The sequence below is a fragment of the Ammospiza caudacuta genome, chromosome 4, assembly GCF_027887145.1.
Source record: "Ammospiza caudacuta isolate bAmmCau1 chromosome 4, bAmmCau1.pri, whole genome shotgun sequence".
NCBI lineage: Eukaryota > Metazoa > Chordata > Aves > Passeriformes > Passerellidae > Ammospiza > Ammospiza caudacuta.
The window spans coordinates 46,490,786-46,511,703 of record NC_080596.1 but is presented as its reverse complement, the minus strand read 5'-3'; the positions used below and the strand labels follow the sequence as shown (position 1 = coordinate 46,511,703).

Genomic DNA, 20,918 nt, shown 5'->3' with positions numbered 1-20,918 from the left:
CCCCCTCCCATATCTCTTGTTCTGCTTCTGCAGTGTTGGCAAAAATCCCACATGCCTTGCCTCTCACCCTCGATCCAATTCCCCCAGCACACGGCAGGCTGTTCCTGCTGGCTCTCTGAGCAGGGATGTCCTGCCCTCAGCACTCCCAGGGCATGGCACCTTGGCACTGCGTGCCCAGTGACTCCAGCCCTGTCACCAAGTCCGCACAGGGCAGAGGGAAGGCAGCGCCTCTTTCCCCAGATGCGCCTGCAGCAGCGCATTACCTCTCCTCTCCTCTCCGGACTGTTCTCATCCCTTCTCTGAATTCTACTTCTTTAAAAATAAACATGCAAACAAAGTAAATCAACTCCCCAGCCTTTGAATACAGCTTTGGGGTTTCAGGTTTGCTGACTGCAGTCAGCTTAGCACTGTACACCCTGACTCCAGACACAGATAGGAGCACAAGCTTGTAGCGTGAAATTACACTTTTTTCCCCCTCAGTATTATTTACAAATAAAGCATAAAAAATTAAAGACAAAAGTAATTTTCAGCAGCTTGATTCTTATCTCCAAACAATTTGATGTTTAATTCCTAAGTTTCATGACCTCATTTACTTGCAGAGCCACTCCTGCTGCTTACCTCCCAGTGTGGTGTAAAGCAATTATAAGTAGCACTCTGGAACATATTTTCAGCAATTATGGTTAATGTAGATGATTAGGAAACAAGCTCATAAAGCTTGGCAAAGATAGTGTTGGTACTCTACTCTCCTTGCTGATGCAGTGTGAAATGTTGCTTCTTTCTTTGGGAAAGTAATTAATTTTTGATTCCTGTTTCTCACACTAGTATTAATTTCAGCCATGAAATACGTTTGCTACCTGACACAAAGTAACAAAAAATTATAAAAGGAAACAAGGAGATATAGGAACAGGATAAAGCTGTTTTTTAATCACAGAGTTAAGTATTTGGAAAATAAAAATATATATTGGGGGAGGGGATACTTTTATTGATTTTCTGGATAGTCTTCAAGAGAAGTAGAACCTCATTAAGCTTTTCATCACAAAATTATCCACATAAATTAGAATACTGTAGGTGACAGCTCATTGGGAGCAATGGGTTAAAAGTGGAAGGCTGGTGGGGATTGTAAACACACTCAAGTGACCTTGCAGCTCGGAAGGCAAAAAGTCTGGAGAGCAGCAACAAAGAAAAAAAAGTATTTTATGCCTTCCACTGTTTGTGTTCTTTGTGCTTCCAGAACATCTGTGTATAGATAACATGGGTGTTTGGTAACTTGGTCAGGCTCGAGCTCCCTGCCTTGGTCCTGAGAAGATCACAGCCCAGTGGAGATCACAGCATGCTGGTAAACCACGCTTGTGCAAACCCTTGGCAGACTGCTGCAGGATGGGATTTTCCAGCATGAACTGGGCTTGGTGGTGTCTCCACCCACGTGTGTCCCTCTGCCAAGACCTCTGGGTTTGTTTTCTTGGTTAGTACTGACACTTTTTTGGTTAATTCCCCAATGAAACTAAGGGAATGCAACTGCGTAAGCATTTCCATGCCTCAGCTTCCCTTCCCCCCAGCTCTCCAGTAAGCTTGTAAGTGGTTCACCCATTTGAACTACATTTAGACAAGAGAGGGGAATTTCTTTTTGCTGTGTGGCAGCCTTCTAAAACAGACATAGTTCCCAGCTTCAAGGTCCATACATGTCCTACAACCTCATCCACTCCCGTTTTATGCTAGCAAGAATAGAAGTCTGTGGCTCAGCCATATTTTCTTCTGCCAAATCAGTGATCACAGAGTTTATTGTTGGTACTGCTTTTTATTTAGTAATAGGAAAATTCATTCATTCCTGCTTTTCTGCATTTTAAAACAGGTACTTTACACTCCAGGCTAACAAAATACACCATTGAAAAAAGCACTAATACACTTTATCCCATTGCCCTGAGGGTTGTTATTCCACAGCAACACTTTGAGTGAGTCAGTAATGCTCATACTGTGTAGTTTTTTCTAGAATCCAGTCAGAATAATCAGCAACCTTGGTGTAGACTCCTGGCTGCCTGGGGCGGGCGCAGCCTTCGCCCCAGCTGGTGATGCCCACCAGATACCACACCTCCTCGTGCCTGCAGGACAGGGGCCCTCCTGAATCTCCCTGTGCCACAGGAGAAAAAGAGAGAGCATGCAAGGAAGAGGCCTCATCAGTATTTCTACCACAAAGAAAACTGCGAATAAAATCAGCATAATTCAATGTTACCACCAGCACAACAGCCTAGATTTCAGTCACTCTCACTTACAGCTCATTAACAGAGGACTGAAGCAGGTATTCTGATTGTTTAATATGTTGATTTCTAAATAGTCATTGCAAACAATTGAACAAAAAGTTCAAAATTACTGGTTTATATTATTTTCTTTTTATTATAATTATTGCCTTATCTATATAGTGATTTTAGACTGTATGTAGTATTGGCAATATTTTTTCTTAAGACCATATTTTTAGTATCTCAGTTCTCTACATGCCTTCTCCTGCTTGAGTGACTCTGTCCCACTCACAATAAAACGCCTTTGTGTTTTCTTTTTCTATTCCTTTCTGAACATAAGATTCCTTAGAGAAGATGCTATGAGTTTTTAGCACAACTATGCTATGAGTTTTAGCAAGTGTTTTATTTTTTTTGAAACAGCCTCTCCATGTTCTGTTACGCTGTATCAGATAAAAAAAGCTTAATTGGCATAGAGGAAAAATTACATCCCAGCTCCAAGTATTTTTATTCCTAACTAACCATAGTAATAGTAACATTTCAGTGTACAGTTATTAAGCGTTAAATGTTTGCAGTGAAAACTGTATTTGGAAGAGAATTTAATATTAATAATCAAACTATTTTCTTGCAGAAATTAACTCAGAATATTTAAAGTGGTGAAAGTGCATGAGTTTACTCTTGAGCAGAGACTTTGGCTTATGGATCTCATGCTGTTGTGACATTTTCAACTCTAATTATGAACAGAGCTGTTTTCACTGTTTGTTTTCAGCCTTCTACTCCCCATACATTTTAATAGCATTACTAGCACCCTCCCTTCTGGTTTATACACAATGGATGCTTTAAAAAAAGATTTTAGGCACTCTATTTTCTACCAAGAAATGGAAAAAAAAAAAGAAACTACATAGGAAATCTGCTCTTAGTGGAGAAATGCTTCAAGGTACTATACTTATGCTCTTTGGATTTCTGATAGCCCGAAGGAACACTGTTTTATTCCCTAAATGGATATCTATATATCCACACTCACAGTTTCCTATCCATGGAATCTATCCCTAAAGATTTCAATGTCATATAAGAAATATTTTCCATATACCTTGGTTTTCAGTGCTTTTGACAACCAAAAGTGACAAGTTAATCAAGAGCTCTATTGACAATCATACTTTTCTGATAACAATTAAAAATAATTGAATTATTCATTTACATATTTGAACATGTGGTTGGAATATATAACCATACACTGCTGTTTGTCATTACCTTACAAGCATCCCTTCCTCCTTCGTCATAGCCAGCACAGATCACTTTTTCTCCTATTCTGCGCTTCCGGTACCTTGCCTGGCATTCCTCTTTTGACATGAAGGGAACAGGAGCCTTTTGAAGAATATCTTGGACCCGACCTATGTGGAAGGCAGTATGAGATGAGAAATGTTTGGTTCTAAAAAATAAACATTAAAATTCAACTCTAGAAATCACCATATGCTGGTATTACAATGTCACTGCTTCAGGAGTATCAATAGATGTTCATTACGCTGATTTTCCTTCCTTTGTGTTAGCGAACAATGTGAATTGTCTTCTAATTTAAATGCTTTTATGGTGCTGTCTTCTTTCTCATGGCTGGAAAAGCTTCAAAACTCACTTCTGATGTGCAACAAATGCTCATATTGGAAAGGCTCTCAGGACATTGCCCCTTGGAGCATTGCTGTTAGCATTGCTTTGTATTAGTAACTATTATTTCCTGGTAAAGTGTTGCAATAAGTTTGAAATCTCCCAGTTGCCAAATCTGTGCTGCTCTCTGTCACAGTAGTTTTTAAGATGGAGAAAATTGCACATAGATTAAACAAGAGTTTTTACAACCAGCCTTTTCTCTAGGAATTAACAGAAGAAATTTGTCTGTACAGTAACTGCCTAAATTTGTTAGATTTCATGTTGAACTATAACTTTCAGATAGGCATGTGTATAAAGGAAAAGTTTCTCTTTAAAGAGATGCATATACATCCATATAAACATATTAAAAGTATAATAAAGAGATGTAAAACCACAGCTTAGTAATTAAGAGCTTTTTGGCCTACTTCCATATAAAATCAGAGGAGTTCAAATCTCATATACTATCAAAACACAAGTCATTGGCACGGTCTATAATCAATCTTCAGAATAAGAAAAGCAACATACCTCTAAAGTCATGTGAATACAATCACATAAAAAAACACCATGTGTTATGTGCAGACTGTAATTCAAAACAGTTCAGTGGTAAAATTATTGCCTTTTTTTCAGCTAGGAAAAAATAAAAAAGAGTGTGCAAAACACAGGTATGTATTTTAAACTAAAATCTAAGGAAGGGTATTTGAGTGTTGTAGAAGATGTAGTTAGATGTATGTAGAGGATTGAAATCTCAAGTACTTCAAACTACTGAACCAATTTATAAAATTAATTATTGTGTCAGAGCATGGAGCTATTTAATGATAATTTCATACATCTTTCATTTATGTTTTATGGTGTCTTAGAAATCAAATTTAATAAAGAATTATGTTAAAGTACTGTCTAGAAGGAATAGTGGTCGCTAAGAATAGAGAATAATTTTCCTTTTTTTAGAGAAGGAGAGATTTTTTTGTCAAAAACATTGACTTTAAATATACAAACATTCACTGTTTAAAAGTATTTCTCTGTACCTTTTTCTTTTCTGTAACCCCATCCAATTACCCAACAGTCAGTATAAAATATGTTAGTGTCTTCTTTTGATGGCAGGCAGATAGGTAGTTGAAGATCTAAAGTACAAGAGAAAATATTAGTTTGTCCAGCAGAGACAATTGCAACAGTAAGGTTTCGTGGGCTCACCCACGCGACCCCTGATGACAGCTTCCATGTATGCTTTGTCCCTTGCACTATGTGTGACTCCCAGCACGTAACTTAGAGCCACCCATTTTCTTTTTGATGCCAACAGAACAGATTCTCCTCAAACCCCAGTAACTGCATGTTAAAGGAAGCCAGCCCAGGTGTCACGCACTGCCATAGCAATGCCAGCCCTGTGTCATCCTGCACATTTTCACAATTCCTCTGCAATATGCTACATACCAGTAAAATTCATAGGCTCAGCGAGTTTCATTAAAGCAATGTCATATCCAATATGTGCATATTTATACTGAGAGTGAACAATAATCTCTTCCACTTTGAAGAAGGGTGTATCCTCCTTTATTTCTGATTGTCTCAAAATGCCAGCATAAATACGCCAAATGTTGGGATTCTCTAGACTGAGGGGAAAAGGCAAACAGTGAGTCTGTGACTAAATAGCCTGCTGCAGTATTACAGTAAGAAAAAACTCGTATCTCATGAGAATGTCTAGGGTTCTGTAAGTATTTGTTGTGTGCTTTAGAATTTCACCTTCTAGATTCATTAAAATAATTTAGCATCAGCAGTACAATTTAGCAGTGCTAAAAAGGGAGAAATATGGAGACTTCCAGTTACATTAAGAAAACAATGTCTACCTGAAAATTTCACCTTTTGGCTACATTAAAGCAATTCATCTATTTCTAGTTCTCATTGTTATTATCCTGAAAGGTAGGCCTCAATTTCCCCTGCATGCTGGGCTGAGCTTTGAGGCTTATTTGCATTCAGGTCTCACCTGGCGACGCAGTGAGCAGCGGTGAGGATCCACTGGCTGCTGATGATGGAGCCCCCGCACAGGTGTCTCTGGCGGGACAGCCTGGCGTGCAAGCTGACCTGCCACGGCCACTCACCAGGGGAGGAGTCTGTCCCACCAACGATCCTGATGGTTCTTGCAGAATGCTGCATACACACTATAAAATTGCAGAAGCAATTTAAAACTGGGCTTAAAGACAACTTGCATTCACCAATGAAAAATGAAGATGAGACTACTGCTGATGACTGAATAGGCACCACCTATTGTGAAGAAGGTGATAAATTATGCATTTTTCATGGGTTATGGTCGTAAAGTCTATTAAAATAAAATTCACAGTGCTGTTCCAGTGTTTGCTATGTATTAAATTTGCAGGCAACCCCAATGAGGGGAGAGATGGCAATGAAGAGGACTACATTGATATCAGAAGGCTAATTAATTACTTTATTATACTATATTATACAATATTATATTAAATTAAATCTAAACTGAATCTGCCAAGCACTCCACTCTGCACACAACTGCACAGAATCTCGTGACTGTCATCTGACAGTTCTGACACATGCACACTCTTGGCCCTGATAGGCCAAGGAAAAAAAACACCATCACTTTGGGTAAACAATCTTCACATTGCATTCTACTTTTGCATAAACACAGGCACAGCAAATGTTTAGAATTGTTTTTCCTTTCTCTGAGGTTCAGAGAATGTGAAGCACAGAAATATTCTTGGGAAGAATTGTGCCTTGCTTTTCTCTGTGAAGAGAAATGTGGTGACAGCTATGACTGACTTCACTTTTCCAGAACACACTAACTTTACAAGATCACCCACTGGGACAGTGCAACCACTTAGAAAAATATGGTTTGGCCTCCTACACTGAAATCAGGGAAGCACCATCTATTTTTCATTAAAAAAAAGTTGTACTTACCAGTACTGGCCCTTTTTTTGCATAATCTTAGTGAGTATCCAGAGATACTTCCTGGTCCATGTACTATTTTCACTGGAGATCCATTTGAGGACATTCTTAGGTGACACTCACACTTTCTGCCAATGAATTAATGCAAACAATTTGCTTGTACTTTTTTCACTGAACAACACATACATTAACTCACCCACCACATGTCTGGAATGATTATTTCAGCAATCTTTGAACATTTTAAAAAATATATCTCACCCTTCTTCATTGCATGAATCTTGGAGGAGAGAATAGGAAAAAAATTGGCAGCGGATCATGTCTGTGCAAACCTGCTGACAGGCTCTGTGTCCTTTAGCATAAGTGACAGTAAGTTCATCTCCCAAAAAATCCATCTGCATGTAAGTGCGAGAAGTGCAGGCTGTAAGAATGATTGCATTCAAAGCATCAGAAAGTTATTACTGAGATTAATTCAAAATTAGCGGGTTTATTGTAATTTATTGTTTACCAGGAAAAGATTTTCTGCAATTTAGGAGGCCAAAGCCTGATACAGCATTTTCTTGTGATATGAGCTCCTCTGGAATTCCACTTGTTGATGTCTTCAGAAGGCAAAGATTTCTAAAATTAAATATTTTTCACAATAACTAAACCTGTTCTCACATTCCAAAAATAATTGTTTAGGTACTGGTAAAAGAAGGTTCTTTCCTAAATACACTCTTTTCTCCCAAATCTCAATCTGTAGAAGTATTTCATACAAAAATGCACTCCCTAGATTCACTAGTTCACACTAAATTGAGGCAATCAGTTGTGCTGTGAAATGCCATACAAGTATACTACTAAAAGTGGTACAGTATTTACACATATATAGAAGAGGTGACTTTGGAAGATGCATGCCATCTCAGCTTTGCTTCTCCCTGAAATTCCTTTGAGATCCTATTCTTCTGATTTGTGTGCAATGTTGATTTTTAACTATTCTCACTACTAAGTGTGAAAGAAGAAAGAAAAATAGAAATATTTTTAAAGCCATTAACTTAATTGAAAAATCTTTTCAAGAAAATAAGTTTGCCCTGCCAGGAAACCAGATGGCTCTTTTGATAATGCCATAAAATTCAGCTTTAAGTCTTTAAAACAATCTGGAGGCTCACTGTATTTTTGACATGTATAATTCTTTTCAGATTAAGATCAGATACACAACCACAATACAAAAGTTCTTATCACATTGGAAAACAGTTGAAATGCCCACATGAAATTACAAATTTTTGAACAAAACCCATCAGAAATTGCACTTTACTGAAAATAGCCTTTTAGCATAAATTTACATATGTATAAGAAATTAGCGTTTAAAAAAAGACTTTGTATTTTTAAAAAATAAATTTTAAATAATCTATATGGATAATATAATTTAACTGTCATATTCACCTTTGAGATTCTATTTGCCATTTCCTGGTAAAAAATGTAAAGAACAAGCACTTTGGAAAATATGTACACATAGTTTGGCAGACAGAAATATCAGGAGTGAAAAAACTTGTAACATTAATTCCTGAAAACACTTGATCTTCAAAAATGTCCATTTGACAATCTGTATAAAACAAGAACAAAATATCAAAATTCAAAAAACTTTAGTATGTCATCAGAATATTGAGATTTACAGATTATTCATTTCTATCTTTATCCCCATTTTCCTTCTGTGATTGGTAAACTGGAGAGGTAAGACAACATTTTAACTAAAAACTATTTCTCAAGAATATTTTTGAATATGTCAAGTCATGGAGAGCACTACAGGGATAAGGTTCATATAGAGGAAAAGAGAAAATACATATTACAGTAGAGATTTGCTAGTTATATATTACAGTAGAGATTTGCTAATCTAATAGGGAAAATTTAAATTTATTTTCAATGGGTATATTATGTTCATGGGAAGACTAGAAAAAAAAATAAGGTGATGATCTTCTTAACACTTCTTTTACTATTTGAAAAGTAGGCAGAGTAAGTAGGATTGCTGCCCTTTGACATAGCCAAAATATCAAAACACAACAGAAGCTTGGATGCATAGTTCACACAACCAGACAATGGGCATAGGGATTACAGGAAATACTAGCATGTTTAAAAAGAGATTATTGAGTATCCTTCTTCAAAGATATACTTGAAGTCTCAGTTACAATTCTAGTGCGAGAATTTAAAAAGAAAATCTGGAAGCATCAGCACGGAGGATGTTTCTTGAACCTATCTAACTGCAGAGATAGTAAAAATAGTGAACTGATTCAAAAGACAGGATTTGGTGGCAGCAGAGAACTTGAGCTGTTGAGAAAGTGCAGCAACCAAGTCAATACTACCCAGTGTGTTATAGAAACATTTGGGAACATCTTACTTCAGAAAATGAAACTAAGAAGAGGCAGAGCTTACTCCAAATCCTGTTAATTTGATGAGATTTTCAAAAAACATAGGCAAGAATGGACAACAACACTGGGAAGTAATTACACAATAAGAATAGTAAAAAAATATAATCAGAAATATAGAAAATTAGAGTCAATTAACTCTCACATTTAGTACTTAAGATCCTATGTTAAGGGGAAATAACCTTCAGAAGAACTGATAGTTTCAAAGGAAATTATATTTAAAGTAAAAATGTGGATCTGAAACATAAAGGAAGCTAATCCATGATCTCAAAGAACATGTTCAGTGATCATTTGCTCAACATCCAGTGATGCCCAGGAAGATACTTTGCAAAGGGCAGAAAAAAGACAAATTGCTATGCATGCGTAGTAGTGTGTGTGCACAAGAATAAAGTCAGAGAGGCAAAGGCAGAAAATGAAAGGCCACCTAGAAAGAAATTAATTAAATAAATTCAGAAGAAAACCTCGAACAAATATTGAAATAAACCCGTTTCAGATGTTGACAAAAAAACAAGGCAGAAGACATTACTAAGGTTTTAAGACTACACAAATCTCTGTCTGGACAGGTACAGATGATCAGTCTGAGACTAGGACAGGTGACCTCCTTAGATGACTTCTTGATGCAGTAGTGTTGTCTAGGCTTCTAAGATCACACAATTTATTTATTCTCTCCCTTGCCTGCTCTTGCCTCTTTCACAAGACACAGAAAGTAGGGAAAGCCAGGGAGGAACAAGATTGATTTTCACATGATGTTATGGTTTTATCCCAGCCAACAACCAAGCCCCATGCCGTCTCTCCCTCACTCCCCCACCAGAAAGATCAGGGAGAGGATCAGAAGGGTAAAAGCCAGATAACTAGAGGTTTCAGGTAAAAACTGTTTTGTAGGAAAAGTCCATGTTGGGCACCAAAAAGGACTGTGGTGGGTTGACCTTGTCTGGATGCTGGGTGCCCAGCAACTTACTCTATCATTCCCCTTTCCCAGCTGGACAGGTGACCAAAAATAAGATGGAAAACGACACATAGGTTGAAATAAGGCAGTTTACCAAAGCATAAGCAAAAGTTTGCACACACACAAGCAAAGAGGACAAACCCAATTCTTTTATTTTCTATTCCCACCAGCTAGTGATATCCAACCACTTCCTAGGAAGATCTTCCTGGGAAGCAGGGCTTCAGCACACGTAGTTGTTGCTCCAGAAGGCAAAAACTGCAAATAATAAATGCCTGCCCTTCCTCCTTGTTTCCTTAGATTTTATAGCTGAGCTGACATCATAAGACATGGAATGTCCTCGTGGCTAGCTTGGGTCAGCTGACCTAGGTGTATTCACTCACAGGATCTTGCCCAGCCCAGACTATTGATGGGTGGAATGTTGGGGAGAGAGTGCTGATGCTGTGCCAGCACTGCCCAGCAGTAAAACCAAGCACTGATTTTAGAAAGCAATATATTGATACACAACTCTATGAAATGTGATTTATACAGGAAAACTAGATTATCTGTGAGACAAAATAAGGCTAAATGAAAGCAGAGTAACGTCATCATCATTAAGAAGGGAAAATATCACAGAGTAAGATAAAGTGGAGATAGAATTAAAAAAAAAAAAGAAAAAAAGAAAAAGGGAAAGATGTTTCAATTGAGAATAAGAATTTTTATACACACTGTTAGATGTTAGATGCTTGAGAATTTTGTATGAGTAGCGATTGCAGGAACAAGCACAGACTTTTTCCTTTCATCACAAATCACCCACAAAATGCATATTACATCCTTTCCTATTAGCCAGCTGTATTAAAACTGCAGATCTTCAAGAAAAATTTTCAAGTGCATACACAGTATACAAGCAGAATGTAGAAAGATCCATATTTCCCCTGATCTTTGCATCTGATGTGCTTTTATCTTTAATTTTTGTATCCATGATACAAAGATAACATACTATTTCATCAAGCTAATATTATGAAAGAATTCTTTAGATCTCTAAAGAAGGGAACTGTTTCTGTAAGACAAATGATAACATGAAAAATTTAAAAGAATGAACCTCTTTGTTCTGAGTGTATGAAATATATTTTAAGAATAAGATTATTTTAGAATTATTCTATATAATGAAACATTTCTACATGTGAGTGATAGATTGCATTTCAGGATACATGACCCTTAAAACTAATCAAGATCAGATATTTTAAATAGTTACCTAATTCAGAAAGCTGACATGGCTTTAGAGAGAATCCAGACACAACCCCATCAAGTGCCTTTATGTTGGTTGGAGTTCCGACGCTGGTGTGTTTCAAGAAGCATTTTTTACTGAATAAAAAAAGTAAAGAAAGTGGTAAGAAAACAGGTCTTCTTCCTTGGACCAAACCATCCTCCTGAACCCACAATTCCTACCATTGTGCATGGTCTGGCCATGGGCCAGAACAATCTCCAGCCTCCAGAACTGAATTCAACTGCTGAACAGAGCTAGCTGAACAATGTTGAACTTCCACAATTGAGCAGACTAAGAGCTCAAAAATAGGTCTTGTTAAAATGAAATAATTTCTCTGGATACTCTGATGATGCTATTTTCAGAACAATAAGCAGAGTAAGATTGAACAGAGCAAAAATGCAGCACAGGTATCAACATAATTTGCATCTCAGTATCTTCAGAGAATTTTAGGATTTTTTCAAGGCTATTATAATCGAGTTTGTCTTTCTCACCAACAGATAAATGAAAGCCGATTTACAATTGATATTTTCCTACCTGTAAGTGTGCACAAACATTTCAAGGAGGAATAAATTGAATATTCTTGAGTAAATTCTTGCACCTTAGAGTGCTCTGTGATTTAATCTATTTAGGTACAGGGCTGTCCAGGGGAATGAATCCAACCTGTATTTACCAAAAGCTTGCATTGTGAAAATTTTCAGAGGCATATGTAAAAAAATGACAACGGTTGTCATTGGTACATCGTTTTTGACACTCTTGATAGCTGTCAGCCATAGAAATATCAAAAATATTCCCTTCCATATCCAGTCCTACATGGACATCTGGGCTGCAAGCTGTGAAGAAAGAGAGACCAAGTTCTGAAAATATACTTCTATTCTTTTCCCCATCCCTTGCCCCAAATTGCCCAAGAGATAGCAGATTTTATGACACATCCTTCATAATCCAGATGCCACATCCCACGCTCACTTCCATTACATCAGACTTTATACACAGATCCAGCACCAAATCAGAAATGTAGGTTTAGTGTAGTACCTTGTGGCAAGGGGAAAAACTGGTAGACTTTTACAGTGCCTTTGCCTACATGAGAGAGGGGCTCTAACCACTGTGGCTGACTGAGAACAGGATGACACTCACCAAAGCAAGAACTCAGAATCAATATTAAAATATATTTTCCCAGTTCCAAATTCATAGAACAGGTTAAATGGCATATTCTGGCCTCAAAAGCAAGAGACATTTCCCACTTGAGTCAGAATATTACACTTCACAGAGAGAGGACCGCAACTATGGGGCTCGAAATGAAGGTCATTTCACAGAAGAAGAGTCAGTCAATGATTGGAGGCATTTTTAAACATGTATGCATAGATTTTCATTTAGTCTGATTCTAGAGTAATTCAGTGATATTAATTAGTCCAAATAGAATAAAAAATAATATCCCACTGAAATCTCTTTCTATTCCAAGATATTCAGAAATCCAAACGTGAAGGGTTACTGGCAGGAAAGAGCTTTTAAGGGGCCTGACTGCTCTGAAGGGCAAGTGGCAAGCAAAAGAAAGCACAACTTATTGATAACAGCTACAGTGGAGAACTTGCATAAAAACCCACTAAGTCCTGCCATCTTGAGCTGCTATACCAATACAACTAAAAAACTAGCCTGACATCTGTAAGACACTATTTGTCCGCAAGTCAGGAAGTGAATAACTATATTCTTCCTTATTCTGTTTTTCTAAGGTACCACGCTATGCTTAAAGTTGATCTCCTTTTAATGACATCACTGTGACAGTGCAAATTTAAAACATTCGCAAAATAACACATTTAATAGGCTTTTAATATGCCTGATGATAACTTGCAGGCATGGCATGCTGACATTAGGTCTTCATGTAAAGTACATATACCCTAAAATATACAGCTGCTAAAAAAGTTATTACACAGAATCACAAAAGTATTAGCATCACTTTGTGACAGTGCACTTTTGGTTTGCTAAGCATCTGCACCTCAGAGTTATAAAACAGGGTCACACAGGCCATATGAGCCACTTTCTGGACTGGAATTTTAGTAGTAAATTAATCTTTAGAACTGGAAACAGTAGTTAAAACAAGGGCTGCCATCAACCTCTAGCAAAAGAAACTGTGACTGCAGGAACATGATTTCCCTGTTACCTCATCTCAGGACCCTGAGTGGTGGATAGGCGGGCCTGAAGAGTAAAACCAGTGGAGACTTTGTCACCTGTGTTTGAAAGTGGTCTGGCAAAGAACACAGAAATTACTGCTTGGCTGGCTCCCTGATTCCATTCCTCTACGCAAAATGCTAATTTTTTAACAGCTGCTATGCAATGCAGAGCATAAAATATATGCATGTGAACAACCATATCTTACCACTAATTTGGTTACACTGTTTTAAGGAATGTCCCGAGATAGCTCCTTCCATATCCACTTTTGGCAGCATTTCTGTATCGCTGTCTTTTAAATAGCAGGAGAACCTGTGGTTTAAAATGCAGCAATTCACAGTTTTGGCAGTATAACACGGACATTCATAACTGTTTCTCAGGTGAAATGCAGCCTGTCCAATATCCGTCAACATGAAAATTTTGACAAGTGTAATTCGAAGAAAAATAGGGTCAAGCCTCACACACTTTGTTGGCAGTTGTGGCAGATGAGAATATTTTGTGTTTGTGGGAGCTCCAAGAGGTCTCAACAAAAAGAGAAGCAGAGCCCAGGGCTGGGAGGACAGAAATGCACTGGGCATAGAGAGAAGACAACGTCATTCTCTCAGGCTACTGAAATTCTTAATTGTGAGAAAAATATACTAAATAGAAAGGATGGCAAACAGTACAGGGGATCATTGGAGATGTGAAATTATTCATATTGTCCCTCAACAATAAATACATGCCCTCAAGGAGGGAGTGCAGAGTCACTTCTCTTTCCTTCAAAGGCCAGTGTGTGAGTGTGAAAACCTGGGCATTGTCAAATTTAACCTTTTGAATTCAAGCAATTACTCTTAGATCACCAGTTTTAGAGATACTAGACATTTTTTCCTATGGCAACCCTGCACCTTTCCCTGCATGCCTGTGTTATGTTAAAATGTTACCAGGTTTTGAAATTATCACAGGAGACCAGCAAGTACAGGAACGTTCTACCTTTTTGCAGGATCTGTAGTCCATGTGGCTGGCAAGTAGGTGAAGAGCAGACAGGTAGGATGGTAAGTGCACACTATTTGGCAGTAATTGGCACTCGGTGTAAAAACTGTAGTGAGGTCTCCTCCTTGGAAGAATGTATTTTCATAGATCTGAGTCACACATTCTGACACGGAATAACAAAATTGTAAATTATTAGAGACAGAAACACTCAATTCACCAGGAGAGCCACTTCTCCTCTTCATCATTAAGCTTGCTTTTAAACCAGGCTTTTGTCAGGAAAAGTGGATAAGGGGGGGGTGAGTAGCGAGTCTCATCTTTTCACTCCAGCAGAAATAATACTGTTTAGGGTGTCTCCCTCTGTTATCTGCCTCATACCCAATGCTGGAGCAGGGCAGCTTGAGCCCAGGTAGAAACCCAAGAAGCTGGATGGGCCTCAAGCCAGATCTGCATGGCAGAGGGGAAGGAGGAAAAGTCCATGTTGGGCACCAAAAAGGACTGTGGTGGGCACCGGGGTGGGCACCATGTTGGGCACCAAAAGGCTGTCCCATGGCAAATCTCAGAAAAAGCAGAAGCCTCTCCTGAGAGAGGCCAACACAGAACATCATTATGAGGAAAACCAGGAAGAGGAAGTGCAGATAACAAAAGGAGTTAGAAAGTTTTATGTAAAGACAATCCTATTTTTTAGGCATCCTCTGAATTCAGAGTCACAGTGGTACCACTGTGCACAGCCTCAATGGCTCTCAGGATTTCATATACCTTCGGCTCTCTCACACTCCACCCAGAATCCCCCCAAATCTTCTTCACAATGAAAAGATAAAGAGAAAAGATAAAAGATAAAAGATAAAGAGAAAAGAATGTACTTTTACAGACTGGGTAGAAACCCAACTGAAAACATTTTACCTAGTGGCTTAATCTGTTACTTTAGAGTGATCATACTGTATCAAGTGATATTTAAAATGAAAACAAAAGTAACACCATATTGGATTTGACAGTTTTAAAAGACTACAAGTGGATTTTATTTGTTATTATGATTATAAACTATGCAATTCAGCATTTCCTGCACACAGGTATAATGCATAATTTTTTTAAAAAGGAATAAATAAGCATTATTATACATATTTGCTAGATGTGTTAATATCTTTCAAAGGTTAAGTCTTTATAAGTAAAAAATTGAACTTTATAAACATCCAAATTCTCTGGTATGTATAAACTTTCAAGCTCTTTCTCTAAAAAACTGTATTTATTTTTCTTATTAGCATTTTTTTATTGTCTCAGCTCATCATTAAAAACATTTTCAATTCTTAGCTTACACCAAGTGAATTCTAAAGCTAAAAGAAAAGAATATTGCAATTATTTACTATATCAGATATTTTGGATCCTATTTATCTTCTTCTAGCATAAATTAACACAAAAAAAAATGATTTATGTTGTAAAATTATGCGCCATGTAGAACTGTGCCAGTTCTGAAAACTTTAACTTAATTAAAATGTTTTCTAGGTCTCCAAAATTTTCCAAGATTTTTTCTTCTGAGACTTAAAGCCAGGTAAAACATTTTCTTAAATAATATTTCATTTATCTATTTGTTTTTGCTAAAAAGGTGTTACCTAAATGTTCTCTGAGAAAACAGCTAATACATTACTGGACTTATACCTGTGGTAGTCCTTAGTAATAATTTATCAGAAAAGGGAATTTCAGAAAAGCACAGTGCAGTTTTTTGCAGTTTAACTTTTGCTACTGGAATAAAGTAAATCATTAACTCATCATGCAAGACACACATTATTCTGCCTCCTGCACCCCCAAAGGGCCTCCTTCCCCAGCTGGTGCTCAGGCTACTGACCTGGCCACTGGGCACAGAACAGGGACCATCACACCAATTTCACACTCATGCCATGGTCCCATGAGTGCTGGGGGAGGTGACAGCACAGGGGGTGGCAGGACAGCGTCAGTAAAGCCCCACTAGTAAGTTCCATGCCAGACAATAGGGTTATGCCAGTTACACAAACTTAACTAAACTCAATCCAGCAGAATAAACAGCTCACTCAAGAGCAGACCGCAGTTACTAATCTTTTTCCCTCCTAAAAGAGTTTCTCTATGCTGTTTGTAAATCTCAGGAATTAGATATTAACTTACCACTGTAAACGGAAGCAAGTAAGAAAATGAAATAAAAAGTCCGATAAATCCAATTCATCCTAAAAACCACAAAATCATTCTTTAGGATATGTTCAATAAAGGGTGTATAATTAGTTTTATTAAGCACTGCTAAGCCTAACACTGATTTACACTTGTACTGTTTCAGCATTGATTCAAAATTACATTGAAAATTACAATTGCAGCTGTGACAGGCTGTTTTGGCATACCTTTTAACAGCAGAATATTCATTCCTGCTTAGACTGGGAACAATATTCCACTGAAATGACATTACTAATACTGACTCTCCAGATAGTTTAGTAAATACAGTTATCAAGCTAGCCACTTGAACACTCATTGCTTCCTATGCTATAAGAATTCTAAGATTTATTTCACATGCAACAACTTAATCTGTGACATAAGTTAACCACAAAATACAATCCATGAAAACTCCGACTTGCACTGTCTTGTTGCTATGAAAACCTTTCACTGAATACCAGTGCATTATTGCAATAATGATTACATACCTGAACACATAATAAGTCTGGATGCATGGATCAGGTTTGCACTCTACTAAAAAAAAAAAAAAAGTCAAAACTTTGTGTTAAATATTACTTCCTGCAATGCTAACTCATCTTTAATGTTTACTTTGAACGGGTACTGTTTTTGTCAATACTGCTACTGACCTTGGGACACATCTATCATCCACACTGCACTGGAATTGATCCTGTATAACCACACATATGCAACATAGTCTCTCTTTTCTCCCCTATAAAATTATGATAATATTTCAAAATTCCTGGATAAATTTTCACCTCTATATCAAATTACGGAATTTTCATTGTCCCTGGATGCAATCACAAAATCTACCTGTATTTGAATATTTACAAACAAAGTATGCTGAACTGACCATTTTTTGTGTTGCTTAACATATATTAGTATTCAAATAAAATAATTGTTTTGCCTGTGTATGTGTGTGCACATTTCAATTGGTGACACAAACAGGTTAGAACTTTTGTCCAAGAAATTTTTTTCTTCAATTTTCACTTCTTATCTGGGCTTTCCTATTCAGATATTGGGCAGTTATTCTAGTTTGCTACTGCTCTAATAAAAACACGAGCAAAAAACAAGAGAACAAAAAACCCCAAGAAAACAAAAACAAAAAAAAACAAACCAACAAACAAAAGAATCTCCAATCATGCACTTTTGGAAAAATTTTACCGAGAACATGTGTGTCATTCATGCAACATGTAGTCATACCCACATTCATCAGAAGCTTCTGTAACATTTCATTTTTATAATCCATTGACTATATTTTAGATTTTTGTCTGAGGAAGGGGCATCTTCTGCTGATGGCTGTTTCAGAAGAAAACTACTAAGGAATAAAAAAAAAAAAAAAAAAAAAGGAAGAAAAAATATTTCCTTTAAGCAGTAGTTCTGAAATTTAGGTATCAGTCTTTCTAAAACCAATCATTTTAATTGCATCTGTAAGGGCATCAGTTGGATTTGATGGTGAAGTTCAGAAATAAGGCAGAAATGCTGTTCAAAGAGAATCACAATGAGCATGATCACTTTGGAAAATAAATGCATTTTCTTTCACTGGACCTGCTACTCACATGATGTACCCCCATTTGCACTGCTGTGCTGTTGCTCAAATGAACAAAGTTGTTCTTGTGTACAGAGAAAAAATGTATTATGGACTCTATGATGATGAGTGAGTTATTGCTTATTATAGGACATATTTATTATAGAAAAAATTATAAAATAAATTGAGACAAATTCTCCGCTGGTATATGTTTCCTTAGCCTCTCTGAAATCCAGAGATTATATTATTTAAACTAGGAGAAGAGATAGAAATTTAAAGTGCATAGAATGCCAAAATCATCTAATGCTTTTTAGGTCATACGGGCTCAACACATAAGTTTACTCTTGGTCTTAAGTCCCTCATTGTATCAATTTAGCTGTCCATATTCTAAATGTTAGCTATATCAGGATCTTGCATGTAGGGTTCAGTAAATCAGACAGCAGAAATAAAAGAATAGCTCATCAAAGCATTTTTATAAATGGAAACATTTTTGATGATCAAAGTTCAAAATTTATTTGAATAATCTACAATACATTTAAGAGTTGTCTTCTGTTTGACTCTGCTTCATTTTGACTTGGTAGTTACAAAACCAAAACCTGCTGCAGCCTAAGCCAGTTCTTCAGAATGACATCTCCCTGGCAGTGCACTTGCTTGATACTGCTTTCTGCTGATTTCAACTGTGATCCATGCACAAATCTCATTCCTGCAAAGGTGGCAGGAATTACTGAACTGTTTCACCTCAGGAAATAAATTACTGGATTCTAACCTGATTTAGGTATAATTCTGCCTGGCAGAACCAAATCCCACATTTCTTATGGCAGTCCTATTCAAAAAACAGCTTCAACATGGAAGAGGATTTACTCTCTGTGATGAGACAACACCTGCCGGTTGTGATGTGGAGCAAGAGGAGAAGTTTCTCAGAGGAAATGAGGAAAGGAAGGCACCAGTATGGTAGGAAAAACCCAAATTTTCATTTTGATTTGCCTTTGTGCACACCCTTTCCATTTGAATGAGGATACCATAACAATTTCATGAACTTGAATGCTCCAGCAGGTAAAAAAACAACCAACCAACAACTTCATGGCTATCATTATGCAAATGACAAAGGAGATAGAGAAATAAAATATAAAATGCTGCTAAAACAAACCCTAAATCTAAATCTCAATCTTTTCTTCTTACAATCAACAATCTAGAGCCTTTTCATCTGAGTCAGGATGCCACTATCTGAGTGAAGAATCTACTGTTTCACTAGGGCAGAACTTTCTGTTTGACTTGATACCACCTCAAATGGCTGCAAAAAGATGGATAGAATAATTTACTGATTTGTGAATGGCACAGCATTATGTATTGTATCAGATTAAAACCAGTTTACTAGTTCCATATGCTGAAATTACACATCAACAATAGTCTTCCTTGAAACAGAGCCCAGAAAACACTGCAAATCAGATGTCAAATAAGAAATCAATGCAAACAAAATTCAGGATCGTATTAAATGAAATAGAAGACAGTTGCAAATATTAAACAACAAATAGTTACTGGATTTGTGTCACAGACATCTTTAGTGAAAAATCCTTTCTTTAGGATTTTTCCTCCTTCTGGGAAGCTGAGGCCCCAGAGAAAGAATGTAAACAATGGTTATCTGCTGCTGTGGAATGCAACAGGTGCACCTGTGATTGGCCCATGTTGCATGTTTACAATTAAGGGCCAATCAAAGACAAGCTCTCTCTGGGACAGAATCAGAGAGAGCTCCCTTGTTTATGCTATTCCTATTCTATTCTTGGCATAGCAGCTTCTGAACTTTTCTCTCTATTCCTTTTAGTATAGTGATAATGTATTATATATCATAAATTAATAAATCCAGCCTTCTGATCATGAGATCAAGATCCTCGTCTCTCTCTTCACCCTGAAAGACCCTTGGAACCCTGGTAACAGGTTTGTTATTTCTGAAGTCCTCTGTGATTTTTTTCAGATTTTCCATTTTTTTAAATAAATGGAGAATCACATTACTGCCCAAGGCCTTCCTTTTTGGACCTATAGCACCTGATGCTGGTTATTGCTAGGTATTAGAGAAGATAGGATGTTTCAACATACACTGAAGGGCCCCAGTATCTTGATCAAGGCCTGTAAACTGCCAAACAGTAATTCTTGGGCAAGTTGTATGTTGTATGTCAATTAGTAGCCTGGAATGAGGTCATTTGTGCATACAACAAATGCTGAGTCTTTTGTTAACTGATAGCTTTTGCCTTTCTTTGATCAAAATATTTTTCAATTTCAATGAACACTTAATATCTCCACAAGTTATACTCCAGGCATCAAATAGAAAAGTCCATTTGTTGAACAAAAGATAGAGTTTTACTCAGCAGACTGTAACCAAGAGACTCTCGTTTTCAGAAGAATCTCAGATGTATGCAGTTTTTTGGTTTAGAAAGTGAGTTAACTTAGTTTTTAATCTTTTAATCCATGCAGATCTTGAAGGTCATCTTCGAAATATGACCTGACTATAAACTGAGGTGCTCCTATACTGGGGAGTTTTGTCCAGGTGTGACACAAATACTCCTTTAGGAAGAAAATTGGAGTAGGATTCTCTGACTTTTAGCTGCTGGAAAAGAAGACGACACATGAAAACAAACACAGCAAAATTATTTGTTTGCAGCAGCATACTAACATTTATATATCAGGTTTTTGTCTTTTACAGCATGAGAATTAAATTCAGGAAGGCAAGTGGATA

The 20,918-nt window shown here is 37.1% G+C and overlaps 1 protein-coding gene across 1 annotated transcript; it reads right to left on the bottom strand.

Moving 5' to 3' along the window:
* Positions 1-1,224: 1,224 nt before the first annotated feature.
* On the bottom strand, positions 1,225-16,777 carry LOC131557260 (coagulation factor XI-like). Its single transcript, XM_058804330.1, has 14 exons — positions 16,609-16,777; positions 14,479-14,641; positions 13,718-13,821; positions 12,020-12,179; positions 11,338-11,447; positions 8,184-8,343; positions 7,273-7,382; positions 7,026-7,185; positions 6,780-6,895; positions 5,839-6,013; positions 5,292-5,467; positions 4,889-4,984; positions 3,480-3,619; positions 1,225-2,125 (listed from the first exon to the last, which is right to left on the bottom strand). The coding sequence occupies exons 1-14, from the start codon at positions 16,775-16,777 to the stop codon at positions 1,955-1,957; spliced, it is 2,010 nt and encodes a 669-aa protein (XP_058660313.1). The 3' UTR covers positions 1,225-1,954.
* Positions 16,778-20,918: the final 4,141 nt, after the last annotated feature.